The sequence below is a fragment of the Ctenocephalides felis genome, unplaced genomic scaffold (assembly GCF_003426905.1).
Source record: "Ctenocephalides felis isolate EL2017-DRISC unplaced genomic scaffold, ASM342690v1 CF-g0.4_SCAFFOLD_01492, whole genome shotgun sequence".
Classification (NCBI taxonomy): domain Eukaryota; kingdom Metazoa; phylum Arthropoda; class Insecta; order Siphonaptera; family Pulicidae; genus Ctenocephalides; species Ctenocephalides felis.
In genome coordinates, this window is record NW_020537646.1 from 17,378,434 (window position 1) to 17,401,758 (window position 23,325).

Here is a 23,325-nt window from a genome sequence, read left to right on the forward strand (position 1 = left end):
CGTTTTATACACAGTGGGAATAGACAAAGGTTTGGATGTCATTTGATAAAAGATGTATTTTGTGAAATGAACTAAATTGAAGATAGTCATTTGTAAGATTCCTGAGCGTTTTTGATATTCTCAATCTGATTAAAAAATATATGATTAAAATGTTTGAGATCAAACTAGGCGTATAAGGTAAGGACATACTGATATACTATTTTTTAGGAAACAGTTCACGAATAAATCGGTTGGCCCTCTTTGGTCTTCAGCACATAACGCATGAGCCCAAAGGGTACAAATCATACATGGTAACCAAACTTCGTCGGGCTCAAAACGGGACAAGCGGGTTTTGCAACAAACCAAATTTCTTCTTAGGGTAAAGTAGTTAGAGTAAAATTTAAAAGGCAATCACCTTTCAAGGGTTTCATTTTTATTTTTTCTCGATCTCGACTTAACTATCCTGTAGTTCTTGCTATATAGTAGTAATATGTCATTTTGTCCATTGTAGTCATTTTATCCGAAATTGAACAAAGATGAATAAATAATCTACATTGATCGAACACTAGATAATTGCATTAAAATTGATTCAAATCGCTAATTCTAGCATAAATTCGTTTATTTGAATAAAAATAATTACAAAAAACGTCCAAAAAACATGACAAGACCGCCCTCAAAATAAAGCCTTGAAGGCGCGATACGTGTTTGAGCTGACTACAACATGACAATGACGCTCTACATCTGACACAATTGTGATTATGGCTTTCTTCAGGTTATAGAGTCGCGACAATGTTACTATCATCAGCCAATTTTTGAATAAGACCACTGTGTATTTTGTTCCAGTAGTATGCACCTCTTAGAGTTCGATTTCAATAAAAAAAAATATATAGAAATAGGCTGACTAAACATCATAATTGTTTAGCAAGATTGCTGTTTTAATCAATCAATTTCTAACAAAAAAAATAAAAAAATTTTAATGACTTATATTAAGTATATTTAGTATCTATTGATATTTTTCAAAGTCTACTAGCTGCCAGTTTACGTAGATTTCTTCCCTTGTATCATTGTGTACAGGAAAGAAAAATGTGTCAACCGTGAACCAAAGATAGTTGGAAAATGGCCGGATGTTACTGTATGTGCGATGGTTGTAAAAATTCCGTCTAAATCATATCTGAGCCATGTGCCACATGTCGCAAAATAAAAATGATGTAACACATTTCTGTTAGCCGTTCTGTGTTAAGAATCTTTCAGTGTATATATTTCTCTATTGAAAAATTTTATTCCATCGATAAAAACGCGAATTTTTGAAATAATTGATTTCATAATTTATATTGTAATTATATATGAAATAATAAATTCCAATGAGTACCTACTACAGAAATGCGTTCATACATTTTTATCATAGATTCATGAAATTATTAACAGAATTATAAATGAGAATTTATAAAATTTATAAAATAGAATAGAATGATTAGGGCTAGTACCTAAAGAAAATCATTTTCATACATAATTATGCTTGCAAAAGTATCAGAAATTTTTCATAGAAAAATATAATATTTTGCTGCTACGTTTTTCAGCAAATACTTTCTCCATCCAATATATAGACACTTTAACTTAAATAAAATACCTTAATGTTTGATGTATCGTAAAACTGATGGGAATAAATTCGAATTTAACCGAGGTAGTTTATCGTTGTAAATCCGCTCGTGTAGTTTGCAAAGTTTATCTCTCTTGGGCAGTGAGTACGTGTTATGTAGTGCAATGTAAATCGTGATTTAGCTCAACAAATATTATCCTAAGTCAAATACAATACATCAGAGATAGTAACAATTGTCCTCTGTATTTGCCCAGACGTATATCACTTTATACTCGGTTCTCCTTATTATATATGTCCATGGATGAGCCGAGTATGAATAGCAGAGGTAACATATATTGCATTCTGGATGTATCAGTATGGGATGCTGATACTACAGCTTCATTGATAATAGTATTAAGAAATAATCAAAGCTTCTAGTGTATGAAGGTAATTCTCCAAATAATCACACAATGGGTAATTCAATAATTGATACTGTTGCGGGAAACCACCAGAATATTGAATATGGTGTAACAGTGAAGGTGCATCATTTTCAAATGAGTGACAATATTGAAAAGTGATTCAGAAAACGTTTGAACTAATTTGGATACTAAGTATAGAATTGCTGTCAAACCTAGTCCATTCTTGGAAATCAGAAAAAAACCTATTAGGTATTAGACAATTTGGCTGGAGTGCGGACTATCTTAAAGTTAATATTAAGAGCAAAAACTTTCAGAGAATTGTTTTTTATCAATTTGGAAGCATTTGAGACCCTTGGAGCAAGGAAATTCGAAAACATCCATATTAAGGGCCACCCTAATATATATATATATATATATATATATATATATATATATATATATATATTAGGGTGGCCCTTATATATATATATATATATATATATATATATATTGTTGTGCCCCATCCTGCGACGGTACCCAACAAATTGTAGGTTCTTCCTGCTGCTAAGCTTCAAGCTGATACCAGACTGTGAAGGCGAATCAGTAAAACAGATATTATTCATATATCGATATCATAGGCGATATATATATACTATTTCTATTTCTAAATTTCTCATAAAAATGAAATACTCTGTCTTCGCAGTATTCTATTATCAATTTATTTATCCGAATGCGCTCGAAAAAGCGTATTTAATTGTTATCAATACGAACGCTGCATATAGAATAGCCATGAAAACACAGTGACAAATGGAATAAAAAGTCTTTGGTCATTATTCTTCTCGGGAAAACGTATATCTAGCAATGAAACAATTTAAATTTCCTTCCCGGAGACTGCATTTCAGAATTTATACCCGAAACGCTCACGTCTCGTTTGCTCGCTCTGTTTGATGCAGTTAGACCGCCCTGAAGAGAGGTCGGCGATACCTTAATGTAGACAGAGGGTCTGTGCACATAGTAATTAAAGGATTATTCATAGTTTGCATATCATTAAAATTAATTCTTACATTAGCTGTTGAAGCTATACTGGATGACATAAGTCAATTGATTTTAGTCTGTACGCAAATTAGGCGCCATGCCAAACTATACCCTAATCTGACACTGGTGGCAATGAAACATACTATCAATGAAAATTGTGCTTTTTAATTTTTTTTTTTTAAAATACGTTTTCTTTACTTTTTTGTCACTATTTATTTTAACTAACATTATCTATTTAATCAAATATACTATATTATAAATTAAATATTATAGTAAAATACTCCTGAGTAGTGTATGAATATCAATGTACCATCATACTATTATAAAATTATATAAATTGTTTCTGAACTGAATTGAAATTGAGAGAGTTTGTCAAAAGCAAAAAATGTTTAATTATAAGCTTAAATAGGTTAAATTTTTGTTGATACCAAATGGTTTCAATTCCTTTTAAATGAATAATAAGTATATTGAACAAACTTCGGTTTCGACGTTTCTTCATCAGAAAATTATATTGTCATTTTTTTTACAATTACTAAAAGTAATTATAGCAACACTAACTTATAAAATTTTATTATCTCTTTTATTTACAACTGTTCAGTAAAGGACATTCAAAAAATTTAACTAACTAATAAAATAATTATTAATTGCATTACATTGCACATTAAGAAAATCAGTAAATTTTCCAATAATCATTTATCTGCCTATTTTATTTTTGCATTTAATTGAATGGCAATATTTATTTTTACATGATTGTGTAAGGCAATTTCTTTCTCCAAATTTAGGTTGTGTCCATTTCATTAATCCAAAGTTTTACTTATCGGAACATGGATAAATCACAAATGTCTATGATAGTTTCATTTTAGTCTTATATATTTAAAGTTAATTGTTAAGAGACAACTTATAATTTAACTTTTTTTCATGGATATTTCCATGTAAATCTTCCAATCATCTAAAACTCATTTGTCAGAAAATTTTGTCACAACATTACGAATCAAGACAAGATTGAAGAAAAGGATCATCATATAATAAATTCTGTCAATTTCAATTCATTGGTAATAAAATTTTATATTTTTCGAGCCCAATTTATATTTTTAATTTTTACTTTTATTATCTTAGGGGATGGATGTAAAAACGGTCGTATAACAATAAAAAAAATCTAGAATCTAAATTTCTCACGTTTTTGCGTCTAATTCGGCTGCTGCATCAATCCATGAAAATATCAATAAAGCAATATTGAAATACTTTTATACTTATGAAGATTTCAAGAGTATTGTTGAATATCTTTTCTTAAGAATTAATATAAACATTTTTTTATTTATATAGTAATTTAAACACCTGTTCCCAAATGCACAACTAGTGAAACTAAAGGATTAAAAAATGACTTCAAAAACACAAAATCTTCTGGACATTGCCAGAGTATTTGAAAATTGGCGTATGCTAATGCAACATGAATTGTTTTTTCAATCCTGTCTTGGTAGTGTTGTGGTGTTCTCAAGCAAGTGAGTTTGGATGATCTTCGAGGCGGCTTTTGTTCGTATTTCATTGCTTATTGCCTTCATGTCGAATTTATGTATGCCTTTATGTATCAACCATAATTGGATAAAAAGATCCTGAATTCTTCAAAACCTTTACCTTACCGATTTTCTTTAAAGAGTAGTGAATGTAGGAATATTGCGATTGATTGTCAGTTATCATGTTGCAAAATGACTAATTGAATTTACTCAATTACCCCAACCCTCGCACTATGAAAACCCAGTAGCTAGAGGGTGCGATCGTTTTTTTAACTTCCCGTAGGGTAAGTTATAGTAATCGCAAAAAAATCGAAAATGAAAATTTTTATATATCTTTACGTTTCAGAGGTTTCTGAACATTTTGGCATACCTTAGAAAAAATGGATGTATGTGTGTGTGTGTGTGTGTGTGTGTGTGTGTGTGTATGTGTGTGTGTATGTGTGTGTGTATGTATGTATGTGTGTGTATGTATGTGCGGATACAAATTTTCGTCGACGATTTCGGGAACACGGATCAACCGATTTGAATAATTCAAAAAACATTCGATCCGTATTGATAAGGAGACGTGCTGATTAGTTTTTGGCAAAGGCAGGTCAAGCCGTTCCGAAGATACGGGGCAAAAAGTTCCGAAAACGGTAACTCAGTTTTTAAGAGAACGGAGCGTCCGATTTGAATAATTCAAAAAACATTTTATTTGTATTGACAAGATGAAGAATCGATACAACTTTCATAAAGGTAGGTCCAGCGGTTTCGGAGATATAGAGAAAAAAGTAAAAAAATGAGCCATTTGGCGGTCAAAAATGATCATTAGACATATGCACATCAAATTATCAGATATTTTATAGAGATTTTAACAATAAGTATACATTTTGTTAACATTCCTATGGGTTCCGTACCAATGCTTATGCGTTAGACAGCGACGCGGCGCTTACGCGCTTTATATTTTGTCCCTATGTAGTTAAAGCAGTACGATTGCTTTGAAAAAAAAGTTCAGATCTTCCACAATATGTCAAAATAAAGAAAAAAAATTTTTTTTCAAAAAAAAATTTTTTTTTTTGAAAAAAATTTTTTTTAAAAATTTTTTTTTTCAAAAAAAAACTAATTTTTTGTCCAATTTATAGTTTCTCAAAAATCTTATTTTTTCAAAGTAATTTTTTTTCAAAAATGTTAATCGTTTTTAAAAAAAATAAAAATTTTTGGTACGGGAAGTTCCAGCAATTTGCCTTAAGGCACGATGCCCTAATTGCCTTAAGACAGAATTCCACTTACAGCTAGTTACTTTTTCTGTTTGTTTTCTTCGCAGTTTTTCGTGTGTTTTCCCAAAGCGTAATATATTTTATTGCGCGCGCTAGTTTTCGGGGAAGGATCTCGCGCGCTTTATGCAGTCTGAGGCCGGGAACACGGGGGACGGCACCAGGCCAAGATTTATATCCTATGATTTATATTCGAGCTTCTCCGCGTTCGGATTTCAGCCGCACCGAGACCAGACGAGCCGAAAAGAAATTTGTGGTTAACACCTGCTTCATATGCACAAGTATTTATTTAAGAATTTAATTTATGTGATACTACCTTCAATTTTATCCGGAAAATGCTATAGAGAATCACGGTGGAGAGAAAATGTCAATAGCTTTATTCTCGTTGAAATGTAGTTTAATACAAGGAATTTCTTTAGTTGTTTCATAACAAAATTTATATAAGATAATTTCATTGAAATTTTTTACGATATTTAGAAAGAATTAGTCATAAGGAGAGTATGTAAATGTGTAATTATAAGGTCGATTGTTTTTTCTTAGGCGAAACTTCACGCTTACATTGTTGTTGCTACTGAATAATTTTATAAAAAAGATTACTCTTTAAGGGGGTATTCTACTGTATAATTTTGAAAAAATCGAAAAATTTTTTTTTTCATATTTTCAAAGTTTTCATGAAAAGGATTTTTCAAAATTACTAATATTTCCTGTGTTATAGCCGTTTTAGTGACGTGGCCTCGGTTCGGGTCCGACTTGTCTCAAAACTTTGAACGCGTTTTTCTCGGAACTACTTTTTTCGAGCTGGCGGTAAGGATATCTCGAGTTCTAATGAACCCATTTACTTCAAATTCGGGGAGGATCTTCTCTATACATCGCTTTATCGCGTGGACCTTGCCCAAAACTATAACTTTTCATTTAGTATTTTTAAAAAAATCGGAATTGTTAAAAAAAATATGAAAAAAAATGTTTTTTTTCAAACTGCCGCCATTCAAACAAAAAATGTTTTTTTAACTTATCCAAGGGTCATACGGTAGCGGCATCTATAATAATTAAGAATTCATCTATTTTTTATGTTTCGGATCACCAGGAGGGTTGGAATCATGCACGCCAGGACACCCTCTTTTTTTGAGCCCCCACTTTGACTGCTCATAACTTTGTGAATTTTAATTATTTTTTTTTAAATAATTTTTTCATGTAATAATAAAATATCAATAAACAAATGATAAAAAAATCGATAGTAAACATATGATTTGTTTGCTTTATACAGCGCTTCAAAAACCGGGCGAAATTCATGCCTCTACAGTAGAATACCCCTTTAATTCAATAAAAGGTTTATTTAATAAGTTTCGGTTTCAATGATGAATATAAAATATGTTCAGTTTTTAATTCTTTGTAGTATATAATAGTATGCCACAACCTTGCGGAAAATAATTGATCAAAAATTAATCTAAAAATAAGATTTAACAAGAATTTAGGAGCTAATTCTCCGATAAAATAGAAATGTTATAGTAAAAATAATGTTACGAATCGATATTCATATTAGTTAGTAGTAACGAACAGTCAAAAACGCTATTTGATGTTGCTATGTGTTATCAAAGAGACATCAGTAAGTTGCACTTATGATAACATTGTTATTTGACGTTTGTGCGTTTTGTAGGTTAGATTTTATGTATGAAACTTGTGATCACATAGTAAATATAGTTTTTTGACAGTTTGTTATTACCAACTAATACAAATATAGACCCGTAACATAGCATTATCATAGCATTTCTATTTTATCTCCTTAACTCTCCATAATCTTTACTATCTCAATTTACTTAAATACTATTTGAATAGCATTAGTTTAGGAAAGTTTGTTCAACATAATTTATAGATTCCTTTATATTAATATAAATTCAAGAAATAAGTTTCATGTTATCAAGTCAAGTAACAAGTTTCACGGACTTTTGATAACGATTTTTGATAGATATTGTCAACTCTTATTTCATATAACCTATAACCATTGTTAAAAAGTTCTTAACTTCACTTGTTTTTGTGATCTCAGTGGTGGATCTTTTTACCTGCGGAAATTTAAGCCCCGCTCTCCCCTATACATAAATAAAAGTAAATTTGCACAAAATACAACCTTAAGTTTATATTTTAGTTAGTGTTTGTATTCTGAGATCATTATTAAGCATTCTCCGTACAGTAATCTTCCCGTACGAGCATAAAACTACTGAAGTAGTTTATGACAAGATAGCGCCGCGCTTGTTAGAGTAATAACTCTTAAGATTTTGCGCATATATTACGACGTTTCTAGGAGGAAGGCTAAAGCCTTTTGCGAACCTTATACGCGAAAATATTATACATAAGTTATTACCTCGCATGTGTCATTATTCACATAGTTAAAATGAATTATGTGTTAGTACGTGCTTAATTGATAATAGGATAGATAGTTTACGAGGTAAATGGCTATAAATGCGTTGATGTAGATTCATTGAGTTTTGAAATTACTTTAAGGCCCAAATATCACTTCATAACACCTTGGGTTATTCTGAAAACGAATATTCTATTTAATTTTTTTTTATTTCTATATAATTGCAATCTGCATGCAAACGACTGCAGGATTTATTAGAAAAAGCTTTCAACCTAGCTTTTTTATCTTGTAATAATTGGATAGATGCTTAACTAAAAAGTTTTGTGTTATAATATTTATGTTATATTATTTTCTAGATCTTGTTTAACTCCTTCCCAAACCCATGATGTTCTTGAACGTGCTAATACTACATATTATAATCCAAAACATACTGAAATCATATTGTTGTTTCTACATTTCATCCTATGTTTCATTTTTTTATTTCTACAATGAATTACCTATATTACTTATATGAATTTATTTCTATACTGAATTACCTATATTACCTCTATTTATAAAACTGTAAAATTCAATCTAAGACCTTCTCTTATTCGCAACAAGAATAGGGTGCTCCTTCCCAATCCCGAGAAAAAAGATGATTTATAAGTTGTATCTCTCGACATCTGAATTTACATTTCATATTAGATTTTTGCAACTTTGCGAAATATAAAATTATCTACCACACATTCACATCGACAGTGTATCTTGTAAAATATTCCGAATTCACCTTACCATTTTCACCCACACTATAATAAATATGAGCTGAAAACTTTTTATATCTCGCTGCGTTGACAAAAGCTATTCAAGAGGAGCTCGGGATTTGTAATATATTAAATGTATGAGATTCATAGTTGAAGTTTTCTCTTAAACTTCTATCTATAAATAAGCCAAACTGCACAAATGCCAGAAAGTTCTGTTTATTTATCAGATAGGAAAAAAAGATCTTTTTTTCAGTCGACACTTCAAGTTTCACAATCAGCACTAAGATGAGAAAAACTAACTTTTAGTTAAAAGTTCACTATTTCTGTATAATGTAAACTTTACAATATAACTTTTTCTGAATCTACAATTCTTTAGTAGAACTTTTAATGAATGTAAATTAACTATTTATTTAGTATCGATTTGTAATCTTTATAAGGCGATTTTGTGCGATTTTTAACAAACTTATTTAATTGTCATATGAAATGATATATGGAATTTATTTTAATATAAAACATGTTTTACCTTACGTTATAACGCAATATAATTTGAACCGTTTTTAGACAATATAAATTATTATTAGTTTTATCCAGAGATTTGTTCCAAGTATTTAGAAAATATGTCAGAACATTCTAAATATGCATAGGGTAAGGCGGGGCACAAGGATTTAATTTGATATTGAGCAATTATATTTTAACAACAAAACCAATTATATTACAGCAAATAACACATATCAAACAGATAACTATCTGATTATGATCAGAAGAACTCCCAGCTAATCCATCATCGTAGAAAAGTGTTTTTTTTATTGTTTTTCAAAAAATTGTAACCAGGTTCTTTTTGCCCCTTAGGCGGGGTAAATTGAGACGGCCAGAAAGCACACTGGTCAATGACTTATTTTAAATTTAAGGGGATTTTACATGATAATAGCTACATTTATCAACCAATACAAAATATAAACTTCATGAGTCCATTTTTACAGAGATAACACTGTAAATAACCTTAATCTGGTATTTTGCCAGAATATTTATCAGCATTGTAGGAATAACTATTTATTTAATTTATCTTATGCAAAAAACTTATTTTAATTTAATTTTTATTTGTTAGTTATTTGTTTTACCAAGATAAAAAAGTTCAGTTGGTCCTTTCTACTCCAACCAGAAGTAAGTTTTTATAGAGGTTATATAAAATATAATATAAAAATGTTGAATCTAACTTAAAATAACCAAAAATATTATAAAACAATTAAATAACGTATACTTGAAAATTATATTAAGGTCTTGTAAACTAAACAACAGTGCTCACAATTAAAAAAAATAGATCGATTATGATTTTTTTAGTATTGCCGTTTTACTTTTTTCGAAGGTATAAGAAAGACATTATTCTGTATGCAAAATCAATTGCTTTGTTCAATCAATCTTCAAAGGTCTAACAAACCTTAATTTAATAATAATTGTATCTATATAAAATTATTATTAAATCATGGTATATCAGACCTTTAAAGATTGATTGAATAAAACGATTGATTTTGCATACAGAATAAGGTCTTTCTTATACCTAACTTAGGACCTATAGTTATAAAATTGTTTAGCTGCAGCAATTTCAAAAATAGTAAGATATAGAAATTGATATCTGTTTTTTCAGGTAAGGAAATTCTCAACTCAAAACATTGCATAAAGTTCATTAAACATCATTTATTTTCACTGGACATCCACAAATACGTTTTTCTATTCACTGTCTGAAGTCTAAAGCTATAAATCCCGAACTAAATTCCCATTTACGTCCATTCGCACAGTACACGATTTATCGAAAAAAGAAATTCCAAATCATCAAATTTCGATTTTTGTTCCAATGACTATTCAACCCCGTAAATCTCCATTGATGAATGTGTATTCGACCGGTCTCTGGGTTTCGCTTTTTCGGTTTGACGCGAATCCCGCTCCGCCGATTGGAATCTCCGAAGCAATTATTTCGGCATCAGTTTCAAATCCACGTCTTAGATACGCGGTCGCCGGCGTGTACGTGCGTTATCACAATGTCTCATGCAATTTCATACGGGGTTTTTGCGAGGATATAGCGCTTTTGAGCTCGATGCTTTTCGATTAATTGAGAAGCTGATGGACATATGTTACTCAATAGAAAATTAAGGATTAGATGCTTTATATTGACGAAACGCATTACAGTGCATTCATCAAGGAATTTACTGAATATTGATAAAAGCACTACTTCTGAAATTGTTGCAAGTACTTGTATCGACTAGTTGAGAAATTGAAATAGTAATAGCACTGATGAATGTATAGTAATAGTAAGCAACTTCATAATATAATGAACAAGTACATTAACAATTAAAATCCCAATTTAAATTTTTCAACAGCAAAAAAATTATATCGAAGAAAGTCTATTAGGCGATGATTTGCTGAGGGTTGTTTGTTTCATCAACGACAAGGACGTCAACAAACGCGTGATACTTCATCTTTAATCAAAATATACTTATTCTAGTTTTTTATAGTATTTTGATGCTTATAGAGCAACGAAAAGTACTAGAAAGCGTATACTAATAGTAAGCAAGTTAAAACAATGACTACATCAATCACAATTTAAATTTTTTAACCGAAAAAGATCTTTATTTAAAAGAAAATCTGTTTAGGCAATGATTTGCTGAGAGTTGTTTCATTTATATAATAATAAGAGCCTTTACAAACAAAGTGACAATTCATCTTTAAGTACTTAACTATTTGGATGTTTATGACTTATGAATCAATGACAAGTACTAGAAAATGTATACTAATAGTAAGCAAGTTAAAACAATGACTATCAAACACTACATTAACCATTTCAATCACAATTTAAATTTTCTAACTGAAAAAAATCTTTATTTTAAAGAAAATCTGTTTAGACAATGATTTGCTGAAAGTTGTTTCATTCATATAATAATAAGAGCCTTTACAAGCAAAATGACAATTCATCTTTAAGTACTTAAATATTTGGATGTTTATGACTTATGCATCAATGAAAAGTGCTAGAAAATGTATAATAATAGTAAGGAATTTAAAACTATGACAAGCGAACACATTAATAATTTATATCACAAACCTTTGAACTAAAAAAATCTTTATTATTAAGAAATACTGTTTTTGCGACGATTTGCTGACAGTTGTTTTATTTATATAACAATAAGAGCATTAACAAACGAAATGACAATTCATCTTAAAGCGAAATTTTTTGATAGTAACTCTAAGTTTAGAAATCAATGATAAAATGTAATCAATATATGATACTATTACAATTAGTTGTGTATATGTAGATCCTCCAAAGAAATTATTTTTTAATGAAAAGTTAAACACTTTTGTCCCCACAGTTATTACATATTTGCAATACTTCATTAAATGTATTTTTATTCCTTTCTGTTGTTTGTTGTTTTTATGATGTTAACACAATAACACAATATTTTTTCATATCGCACATCAGTTTTATATAATATTGAAATATCAAACTGGGCGTGTTTCAGATTAGTTATTTTATTTACTTAGATCACTATATATTTTTTACTTGGTTTTAATAAATTGCAGTTCTTTTTTATTAAAAACTACGGATATCAAATATACAAATTCATTCATTTTTTTATTGAAATTCAAACAATTGTGCAGGAATCACTGTAAATCACTTGATAATGTTTTTTTTTTGTGAATATATGCGAATAAAAGCTCATATTTTAGTGCCCTCGTTGTGAGTGTTAATGATAAATATAATTTGTAAATATACGTTTTATTGTATATTTTTATAAACAAATTGCAGCCGTAACTTGTTAATCACGTTAAAGTATTTGTTAATCACATAAAGTTGAATATATTTGTTTCATTTATGATTGTAATTGTTTTACTATTGAAATTCCATGAAAAAGCTCGAATTTTATTTTATAAAGGTTTTATTTTACATCTATAATTTTTATATCTTATAAAAAGATTTATTATAGATCATGTATTTTGACAAAATATTTTTTCGAAAAAGGACAATTTTGGTATTTAATAAGTAAAAGTTTTTGTTAAGTAAATTTACGAAGATTTATTAAAAACTGTATGTATATGCAGATTATCATTACCCAAATCATAATCACAAAGTTTTTGTTTAAAAGAAACATTGAATCTAAGAAGAAAATAAATGAACTGGAAGACAAAGTGAAACGTTACAGTTCTTCGAATTATTCTTGAAAATTTTCTATTATCCACTAGAATAATACAATCAAAAATGTTTAGTTTATAATATGTTCTACAAATTTCTGTAACTCGATTGCTACCAACTCTTCCATTATCTTATGAAAGATGACTTTACCTACCGCAACAACGCGGCAAAAACACCACATCGCGGCAAAGTCTCAACGGCAACGGAATTACGCAGTGGTGACATGATAAATAAGCAAGCCAGACCAGGACGGAGAAGAAACAATACCGCATCAGGCCGAAACTCATATAAGGACGCAGTTTGGCCAAGCCATGTCATGCCAAACGACGTTTGGTAGCAAATACTAGCATTATGCAAACTTTGAATTAACGTGTTACCAAGATAATTATAATGCTTACGAAATTGCATATTGGAAGACGCCTGGGACATGAGCTGAACCACAAAGATGCAGTATAATAATTTACCCTGATGTAACAAGTGGAACGACTTGAGACTATATACAACATTTTGTTCAAGAGAAATATATGATCTATCATTATTTATCAACAATATAATGATGACTTTTACCTAAACCTAAAGATGCAATATAATAATTCACTCTCGTCTAACAAGTGGAACGACTTGAGACTATATACAACATTTTGTTCAAGAGAAATATTTGATCTCCCATTATTTATTATCAATATAATGATGACTTTTACCTAAACCTAAAGTGTTTTTTTCCGATTGCAAAATATTTCAACTTCAATCGCACAGCAAATCATATGCTAAATACGTGACGGGTAAACTCGAGATACACGCATATGATCGAATGAATGAGGAATGTTTTTCGCGATTTCCCATTCGGTATGTCGGGCGGTTTGTTATATTTTCTTACGTATTCGTAACGTTTGGCGTCGAAAGGGATGGGACAGGGTTTACCAACCGATAAACTGAAAGCCAAAATTTTCTTATTAGGTTAGCAATTTCATGAAGAAGTACAGTACTTCAATCACAGTTAATATTTGATATCGTTAAAATTAAAAATATTTTCAATCAGCTGCTGATTCCAATTCTTTTCATATAAGTAAAATTAATCATGCATATTGTACAAAACTTACAAAAATGTATTACCACCCCATTTATTAAGGTTGTTTTCTGAAGTAGGTCAAATCCTACTAATTAATGCTTATATTTCTAAATATAATGACAACTTCTTATGCACAACACTACTTTTAGCCAAACGGTTTTTTTGCAGTTAGAACTTTTCATTACAATTTAGCTTACTTTCAAAGTTGGAATAGTACTTTTAGCGACATGAGTATTATGAAAAACTACAACAAAAACTGTTACTAGCTCATACTATATATTATTTCATAACCTTTTCACTCGGATGCCGCCGCTCCGGCGCCAAAATTCATATAAATCTCGGAATTTGCGAGTGAAAAGGGTTAATTATTATATATAGAAAATTATGGCATGAAACGAAATAAGATATAGATATTTTACAAAAAATACAAATAATTGAAATAGTGGGGTAAGGAAGTGACAGTCGTCATAACAGCTAAACTATACTGATTTTGGGATAGGGTCTAAAAGAAAAAAGACGAGGTATGTTTGTTGGAACAAGTTTCCATATTGAACTTGAAGACTGCATTGCTTTTAAAGTGTCAAAAGTAATGTATTATATTATATATTATAATATATTACATTTTTGGTCGATTTATTTCTAAATAACTGTTATATAGAAAAATCACTTTATGTGTTATTGTGCTGTAAGTTGCACATTAATAGTTAATTATCAGCAATTATTTTAATTTCGTATGATAAGTATATGTTGTGGCATGTATTTCTTATCGTTTTTGGAAGAAATTTAAACAAATAGAGGAAAATCGAATTTAACTAAGACAAAATATTAAATAGAAAATCAAAAAAAAAATCAATACAAGAAAACAAAAGATTTCACAAAGATTTCTTGTTTAGATAATTGTTCTAATATATATTGTTCATATTCATAATTTTTGTTCAAATAATTATGTTGTATTGTGATACATATTTCTGACAGTAAAAGTCGTTATAAACAATTTTAGTGTTTATAGCTATTGCTTTTTAATCTGACTTCATGTCTTTTCATGTCCTCAGGACGGTTGTGACATTCGCCCTTTTCTTGTATGATTTGTTTTTACGACTGATCCATCATATTTTAGCACAATATTTCAGTATTTATAAGTAGACAAATGTTCAAATTACCATTTAATTTACTTTTCTCCCATCTAACTGATAATTTAACAAAATTATTGCTGATAAAAAAGGTGGCATAACCGTTCCCAGTCTCCCCTAAAGGAGCAAAAAATGGAAATTTCAATATTTTTAGAATAGATTTTTGATTACAAATTTAGCTCAGATAAAATTGTTAACCCCTGTAAAACACGATGAAAGTGTGTAGCAAGTCGTAAGAGTTCACAAGGTTCCCCGTGTGTCGTAATCACACCCTAATGATGACAGAGTACGCGTTCGTGTTTCTCTTTATGCGAACGTTTTTCTTTTCTCCGTACAAGAAAACGCGTCCTATTCGAAAGCGATAAATAGCCGCGAAGTATATACGAAATTTATGTATCGGTGTGCTCAGAATTTTCCGCAATGATCTTCGAGAGATATATGACACTTCTCGATTTGTTTGAAGTTTAATAATGTATGTAGGAAAGAAATACGAGCGATACACGAAGATCACTTTCATTTATAAATTGTATATATGTATATAAGTTTTTTAGCGAGATGTTTTTGCAGGATTCAGCCTTGGATAAAGTGGAGATTTTGTCGTCCTTGAGTGTCGCATATTTGGCAGACGTCTGTCTGGTAATAAATTTTGAGATATGACGAATGACGGCTCTTTGTGAAAATTACGTCAAACTGGAAATGAAAAATATAAAAGTCCGAATGTAATATCATAAAATGTTATGATGAAGATTAAAATGCAAATGTGAGATATATTTGAATTACAACCAATTTTGTTAAACATCTTCGTGGTAGTAAACTTATTTTGAGCAATTTATTTGTTTCATGTTTTTGCAAATAAATTTTGAATTTTAACCATTGGATAATATTGTTATTATCTTCAGTTCCTATTTCAAGAAATTGTGTATAGGGTAAAAAAAAGTTTATATTCAGTTGACTATGTTTAATTATTAGAAAATTTGCTATTGACTTAGACAATATTCAAAAAAAAATCATTAAACAAAAATTAATAATGTATTCTTAATTTAGTATATTGCGTTTGTAGACATTCATAGAACAAATCAACAAATATGTTCTTAACTTAAAAAAAGCATTAATATTATTTTATGATGATTTCACATAGGTTCAAAATTTTTGTCTAAACATCATTTATTGTAAATTTTACATGAAATTTTATTTTGATGTACATCGATTCAAAACAAAACTATAAAGTAATTTAGATATATTTATATAAAAAATTATTAAGAGTTTTTTGCAATTATTATTAGTTTTTTCGGTTGTGAGCACTATTGCATAGTTTACGAGTCCTTTTAAGTATACGTTATTTAATTGTTTTATAAGATTTATTGTTATTCCTAAGTTAAATTCAACTGTTTTTACATAACCTCTATAAAAGCTTACATCTAGATGGGGTCAAAAGGACCAACAGAATCTTTACCCTAGCAAAGGTGTAAAAAACAAGGAAATGAAAATAAAACGTAAATTTATAAAAGCTATTTTACCAGAGATAAATATTTATTCTAACTCTGTTGATGAATAATTCTGACGAAATACCAGATCAAGGTTATTTACAGTGTTATCTTTGTGACAAATGCACCCGTAAAATTCAAATTTTGCATTGTATCAATAATGTAGCTATTATTTTGTAAAATTCATTTAAAATGAAAACAAGACATTTGACCTGTTTGACTTCTGACCATTTCAATTTACCCCGCCTATAAGGTTAGAAGGACATGTTAAGAATTTTTAAAAAACAGCAAAAAAAAAACACTTTTCTACATAGATGAGTTAGCTAGGAGTTTTACTGAACATAGTCAGATCTTTGTTCGTTTTCTAAGTGTTATTTGTTGTGATATAATTGGTTTGATTTTCACAATATAATTGCTCAAAGACGATTTGGAGCTTTGTGCCCCCCCTTCCTTACATATTCAAACTTTATATTCAAAAGTGAAAGATCATGCAAGTATTCTCATGACTTAATCCTTAGTCACGAACAAACTAAAGGCATTATCTTAATGGACCAAATTTTCGCAATCATTAAATATTACCAAACCAGTCACCTATATCAAGAATTTGTGCGAATATTCGTATCGGAGGCCTTGGTTCTATGTCCAGTGGTTCGGCGGACAGGCGTCTGCGCCTATTGTCGGGGATTTACATGTAAACACGAATTATTTATAAGGCTCTCCCCGGACCGGCGCCGGTATGGATGACGCGTAATAACGAGAGCTTTGACTACCGGAAAATGGTCGGCCGAATATTGTTTAGAGCCACGTAGATGTGTCGCTCTACAAAAATAGAAGCAAAATATGTGACTTATTTATTCCATATAGCATCGAAAATACATTTAGGGATTTATATACGCAGGGTGTAAATGAGATAACATTGGAAAAAATGAAATAAAAATCGATAAATCTCTATAAATGCGATATTGCTCAGCTTTGACAATAAATCATGAAGGTCCATAAAAAATTAATAAAATATATTAGTACATATGCAAATAAATTAGCAAAGTTCATTCTGCATTAATATTCAAACTATAAATAATTTCGCCCAATCATTTTCAATGATTAGTTGACTTTGTTTTATTATATCCTTAAAAAATATTGTTAAATAGTATTTATATTATGGTGGTGCTTAATATAGATATTTTCAAATTTTTTAAATGCCAAAGGCTCAAATGCTTTGAAATTGATAAAAAAAAATCTCAGAAAGTTTTAGCTCCTAATAATAACTTTAAGATAGCCCGCAATCCAACTAAAGTTTCTTTATTTTTTTCTTACGTAAATACTTATTTTATCAAATGTATCAAATTTTTGTTTTGATATTTTCGTTTATGATCAGATTAAACAAATACAATGTTATTCTCAAAATGTTGATTCATTTGTCGCTAAATTATAAAAATCTAGAGAACAAATGCAATTTTGCCCTTGTTATTTAACTTTAATAACAAACTTTAGTTGGAGTGCGGACTAAAGTTAATATTAGAAGCTAAAATTTTCAGATATTTTTTCTTATCATTTTAAGCATTTGAGCCATGAGGCAAAGAAATTCGAAAATATTTATATTAATTATATATTTATATATATATATATATGTATATATATATTGATTAATTAATAATTTGATTTATCCTGTCGATATAGATATATCACTTTTATTATTTCATGTATTGAAACTTGGCTGTTTCCTTCTTTTTTGACATAAATCAATAATTAAAAATTTAATTATATTTTCAAACGCTCTCTATATATATTTTTGTTTGAGTTGAATTCGAAATATGAAATTTATTATCAGAATTTCGCGCTAGATTTAACGATGCAATGAATTATGAATAAATGATGATATTTATATATATCAAATATCAAAAATGATTTTTTCAGCCCTGTCGTTGTGCGATCTATACATATAGGTCCAATTCTGGCATGTATATGTGTTTATGCGGGAATTATTTGCGAAAGTGTGTTAAATGGCCTAATAAAACGTTTGATTTATAGTGCTGACTTTGCACGGTAGGAGGTCGTATATTTGATGAAGCGACCTTGTTTTTGGTGTATATTCTGCAGGAAATATGCGCAGGATTTATCTGGCCTATAAATGATGAATTTTTCCATATATATATATATATATATATATATATATATATATATATATATATATATATATATATATATATATAAATATATATATATATATATATATATATATATATTTATATATCCCCAGTTAAGTCCCAGAACTTAACGTCAACCGGAATGGAGTTTCAAAGTGCAACATAGAGCTTAGGTGAAACTTATAATTTTTTGGTTATTACAGTTAATTTTTGTTAATTTTATTCAACTTTATTACATGATTTAATGATTATTTAATGAACTATGATTCATGGAACCAAGGTGCAATGGAACAAAATTCTAGGATGCACTCAAAAGCTCATAATTTTCAAACTACAAGAAATAAATGTTCTATCTTTTGTCCATGATAGTTATTATAAATACTATCACCCCATTTTCGCTTGTTGTTGTGTTCTGGGACACCCTGTATATGTTACAATGAAAAATTAGAATTTTATGAGCAGCGTAGAGTTCTGTGTACACATATGAGACGTATAGAAGCAATTGCTTCAGGGCAATCAATAATGTATTTCATGCATTATTAAATAAAATAAAACAAAGTAATGAAATATTCCTACTACAACTGATGAGTGATATTTCTCCAAATTTTGAATAAATAAATATCAAATTATATTTCCAAATCAGTGTTGTGAACATTATTTTACTTAACATTCATCATTTTTCACTAATTTTCGTATCCGTGATGCATAATTGCATAGAAGAGTTAACTCAAATCATTCATCACAGTGGTCGTTTTCTACAATGTTGTATTATTAGTCCAGGTTTTTTATTTCAGCATTTATGATAACGACTGATATTAATAATTGTTCCGCTCTTTATGGCCGCAATTTAAATTTATCAGTGGAAATTAGTGCAGATCATAAACATAATAGCCCGTTGGTCCATACATGTGCTTTTGTTATAGCTCTCCATTAACTGCAGCGGAACAATAAAACAGTGTAACACATAGGAAATTACTTTGAAATGAAATTAAGTTAAATATAAACGATTTGAATTTATGGCTCCTAAACGATTGTTACATTATTCATTATTAAGCTTTGTTATATGTACCTACAAAATGAAGAATAATAAAAACAAAGGAAGTTAAAGACGGTTGTAACTTTTATTGTCGCTACTAACTCAAACGATATATTTGATTATTCAATATTATATCTAAGAATAAGAATGTAAAAACTTCATAATAACAGATATGACGCTTTGTTAAATTTTATGTGCTCATTACTTTTTCATCGTTTATAACTCAATGATACAAGGTACAAACAGGTTTCCATTTTTTCAACAATAAAAGTTTACAAGTTATAAAGATATAAATGTTTTTTTTTCACACATTTATGTTATGAATTTCGGTCACTTGGTTCATATACATACCTTATGGAACGTAAAGATATGCCTTATATTTCTAAATTCAACAAACAAACTTCCTGTACTCTTTTGACCCATTCTCTATATATTGGATGCTAACTTTTCAAATATATATATATATATATATATATATATATATATATATATATATATACTAGATGACCCGACAGATGTTGTCCTGTAACCATCACTACAATTTTTGAATATAATATACTAATATTTACCGTTTACCTAAAAATAATAATTATTGTTTCTTAAATTACTCTTCATGCCAAAATGCATATACATTTATAATATGAGCGATGTTAAATATAGAACTGCTTTAAATAAAATGATGAGTCTCAATTCCCACACTATATTGGGAATAGAGTTTTTGAAACGGTATAACATAACCATAACCATAACATAACACTGGGACTTCATGTTGGATTAAATTAATTAAATTTTTTATTATTTCGGATATCCAAAATTGCATCCTAAACTTCTCCTAATCGATATCGTAAGGGCCGAATTGTATGTATTCATCTTTACTTTCCCATTTGTTGGTATAAAGTGAATTTTTTACGAATTTTCAAAATATTGTGGAAAGATTAGTAAAAGATGCAAAGAAATTATATATTAAAAAAAAATATATTGAAAATTTAATATCCGAATCTTGTGTTGGCGCCCCCTAAGGCGTGCGCTCGTATTTTTCGCCTGCATCGCATTAAAGGTAGGACCGGCCCTGATTAATACTTAATTTTATAATTCAAGTGAATTAATTTGTCATATCCTGTTCATATGTGTATCATTCATTCTGCCATACATATACTGTATCTTATATTATTTTAATTTTTGGCACATCGCAGCTGCTTTTTGGCATTAATGATGTAGACATTTCAATTTTCTTATTCATAATCATAAATTTATTATACATATTCTAATATTGTCTAGGTTCATAAGTAAATGGAAATTTTTGGCAGATGATAGTTTTCATTTGTTTTCAATGCAAACAATGGCATGCCGTTTTTTCCATTTTTTCCATTTATTTCTACAATATTCATCATCACATACATCCTAGAAAATTCCCTTAACAAACTTCAGAAAGATTTATCAAAATCCGCATAATCGTTTAGCAGGAGTATACAGTGAGTGTAATTTGTAATTAATATGAACTTTATATAATAGCAATAAAGCTCAAATTGATTCTACGTTTTAGTTAGAAAACGTTTGTATGAGAAAAGGAAAAGGGCTGTTTTTAGGGTTTTCCCGGCAATTATTCGATTTTTTCTCGCCGTAAGAACCATCTTTGGACTTCAACGACAATATTAAAAAAAGAATTAGCCAAATTGGTCCAGGCGTTGTTGAGTTTTGCGCTTACCAACACATTTTGCGATCCATATTTATATATAAGATATATATATATATATATATATATATATATACATATATATATATATATATATATATATATATATATATATATATATATCATGAGAGAAACATTTTGAAGAAAAATGCCGCATTAAAAATAATGATAGCACGTGATACTGGCACCGCGCTCGGCGCTGCATGTGGAGCACATTCTTCAGTATTTCGCTATTTTGCTGCGACCGTCTACTGTTCGGCTGCTGTTTGCTGTGTGTGCAGCACGCGCCTGCTTCTGGCGTTGTAATTTATCAGGAGTCATTGTGTTAGATGTCGCTGCTCCTGTGTTCCTTCCGTTTCGTTTGCTTTCTTGTTTTCTGACGATACGACTCGACGTTCTTTTAGTTCTATTAACCAGAACCGAATTTATCAACTCGAAACAATTCCAATGATTAACTCGTCTTTGCAGCAGGAAACCGAATCGTTGTTAATCAAAGTTAAAGAATCGCATGTTCAAGTAATGTGAGTAAAGGATTTATGTATCTATGCAGGAGTTGGCTGTTTTCAAAATGTGGGACGTGATAAAGGCAACTATAACTTATACTTTATTCAAAATTGATTTATTTTATACTCTTGTATGTCTATATAGTTAGCAGTATTCCTTCTTGGCCCATGAGTAGTGAATAACACTCCCTATCATGGAGCATCATTGTTTTTAACATCTACCTCAAACAACAATACTTGTATATTTGCCCATGAAATGCGATTTTTACTTGAGATTATTTTTGAGATCTATAACCACAAGTCAAAATTTAGTATAATGCTGCGTGATATCAAGCTCTGCCTAGGTTGAAATTACATTTGGGTTTAGTTTGTGCTAGCCCACATCCTTGACCGGTCTTGCCACGGCTAATCATAAATTTTGTTTACATTATACTGCTCATCATGCTTTAACAACATCTTTTCTATGTTTTCTAATTCCTCATCCAAAACATCAAATATAATCATTATCATCCTCGGAGATTATTTCTTATTCATTACCATTATGCTTTATGTCACTTGTAAATGCCTATAAAAGTATCAAGATTGATTTTTTTTTAGATTTATAAGTAAATTCTGCGATAAAACAAGAAAATAACTTTCATATTCTAGTGGAATGTATCTAACCTATTTTTATTTCTTTTTTACAAAAATGTACTGAACAAAATATACATAGGTAGATTTCAATGATTTTATCTTTAAAGTAGTTATGAGTTGTACGTAGTTACTTAATAGACATTTTTTCACCTATTAAAAAGTTTGCAACTTTTAGTAAGTGTAATTATATAAATTTATAAGTATTGAGCTTACAAAGTTTATAGTTCAATAAATATTTCTTCGACTAAAATCAAAATTACAATTATTTTTATATGATAGCAACACAGTATTGCAATTTCTGATTCAATGTTGTGTATGAAATAAATATTTTTATACATAAATAATAATATGATACAAATAATTCCTGACAAAATGGGTTTGTTCTCTGTATAACCATACTTGTTCATGTAAAATCATAAACGAGAAATAAACTCCAGTTTATTTGTTCGATAAAATTGCATATTCGATTTTTTGCGCAACGCTTGGATACGGTACAAAAATTTAACTAACTTTAATATATGGTTTAAATATATATATATATATATATATATATATATATGTGTGTGTGTGTGTGTGTGTGTGTGTGTAAAGCAACCAGAAAATATAGGAAC

General features: G+C 29.3%; 1 protein-coding gene across 1 annotated transcript in view; it reads left to right on the forward strand.

The window, feature by feature from the left end:
- Positions 1-23,325, forward strand: part of LOC113370938 (transmembrane and TPR repeat-containing protein CG4050-like) — a 146,397-nt gene that overhangs the window by 2,243 nt on the left and 120,829 nt on the right. Inside the window, exon 3 of the mRNA XM_026611607.1 lies at positions 1,994-2,129. Coding sequence (XP_026467392.1) covers positions 1,994-2,129 — 136 coding nt within the window. The remainder of the gene's footprint in view (positions 1-1,993; positions 2,130-23,325) is intronic.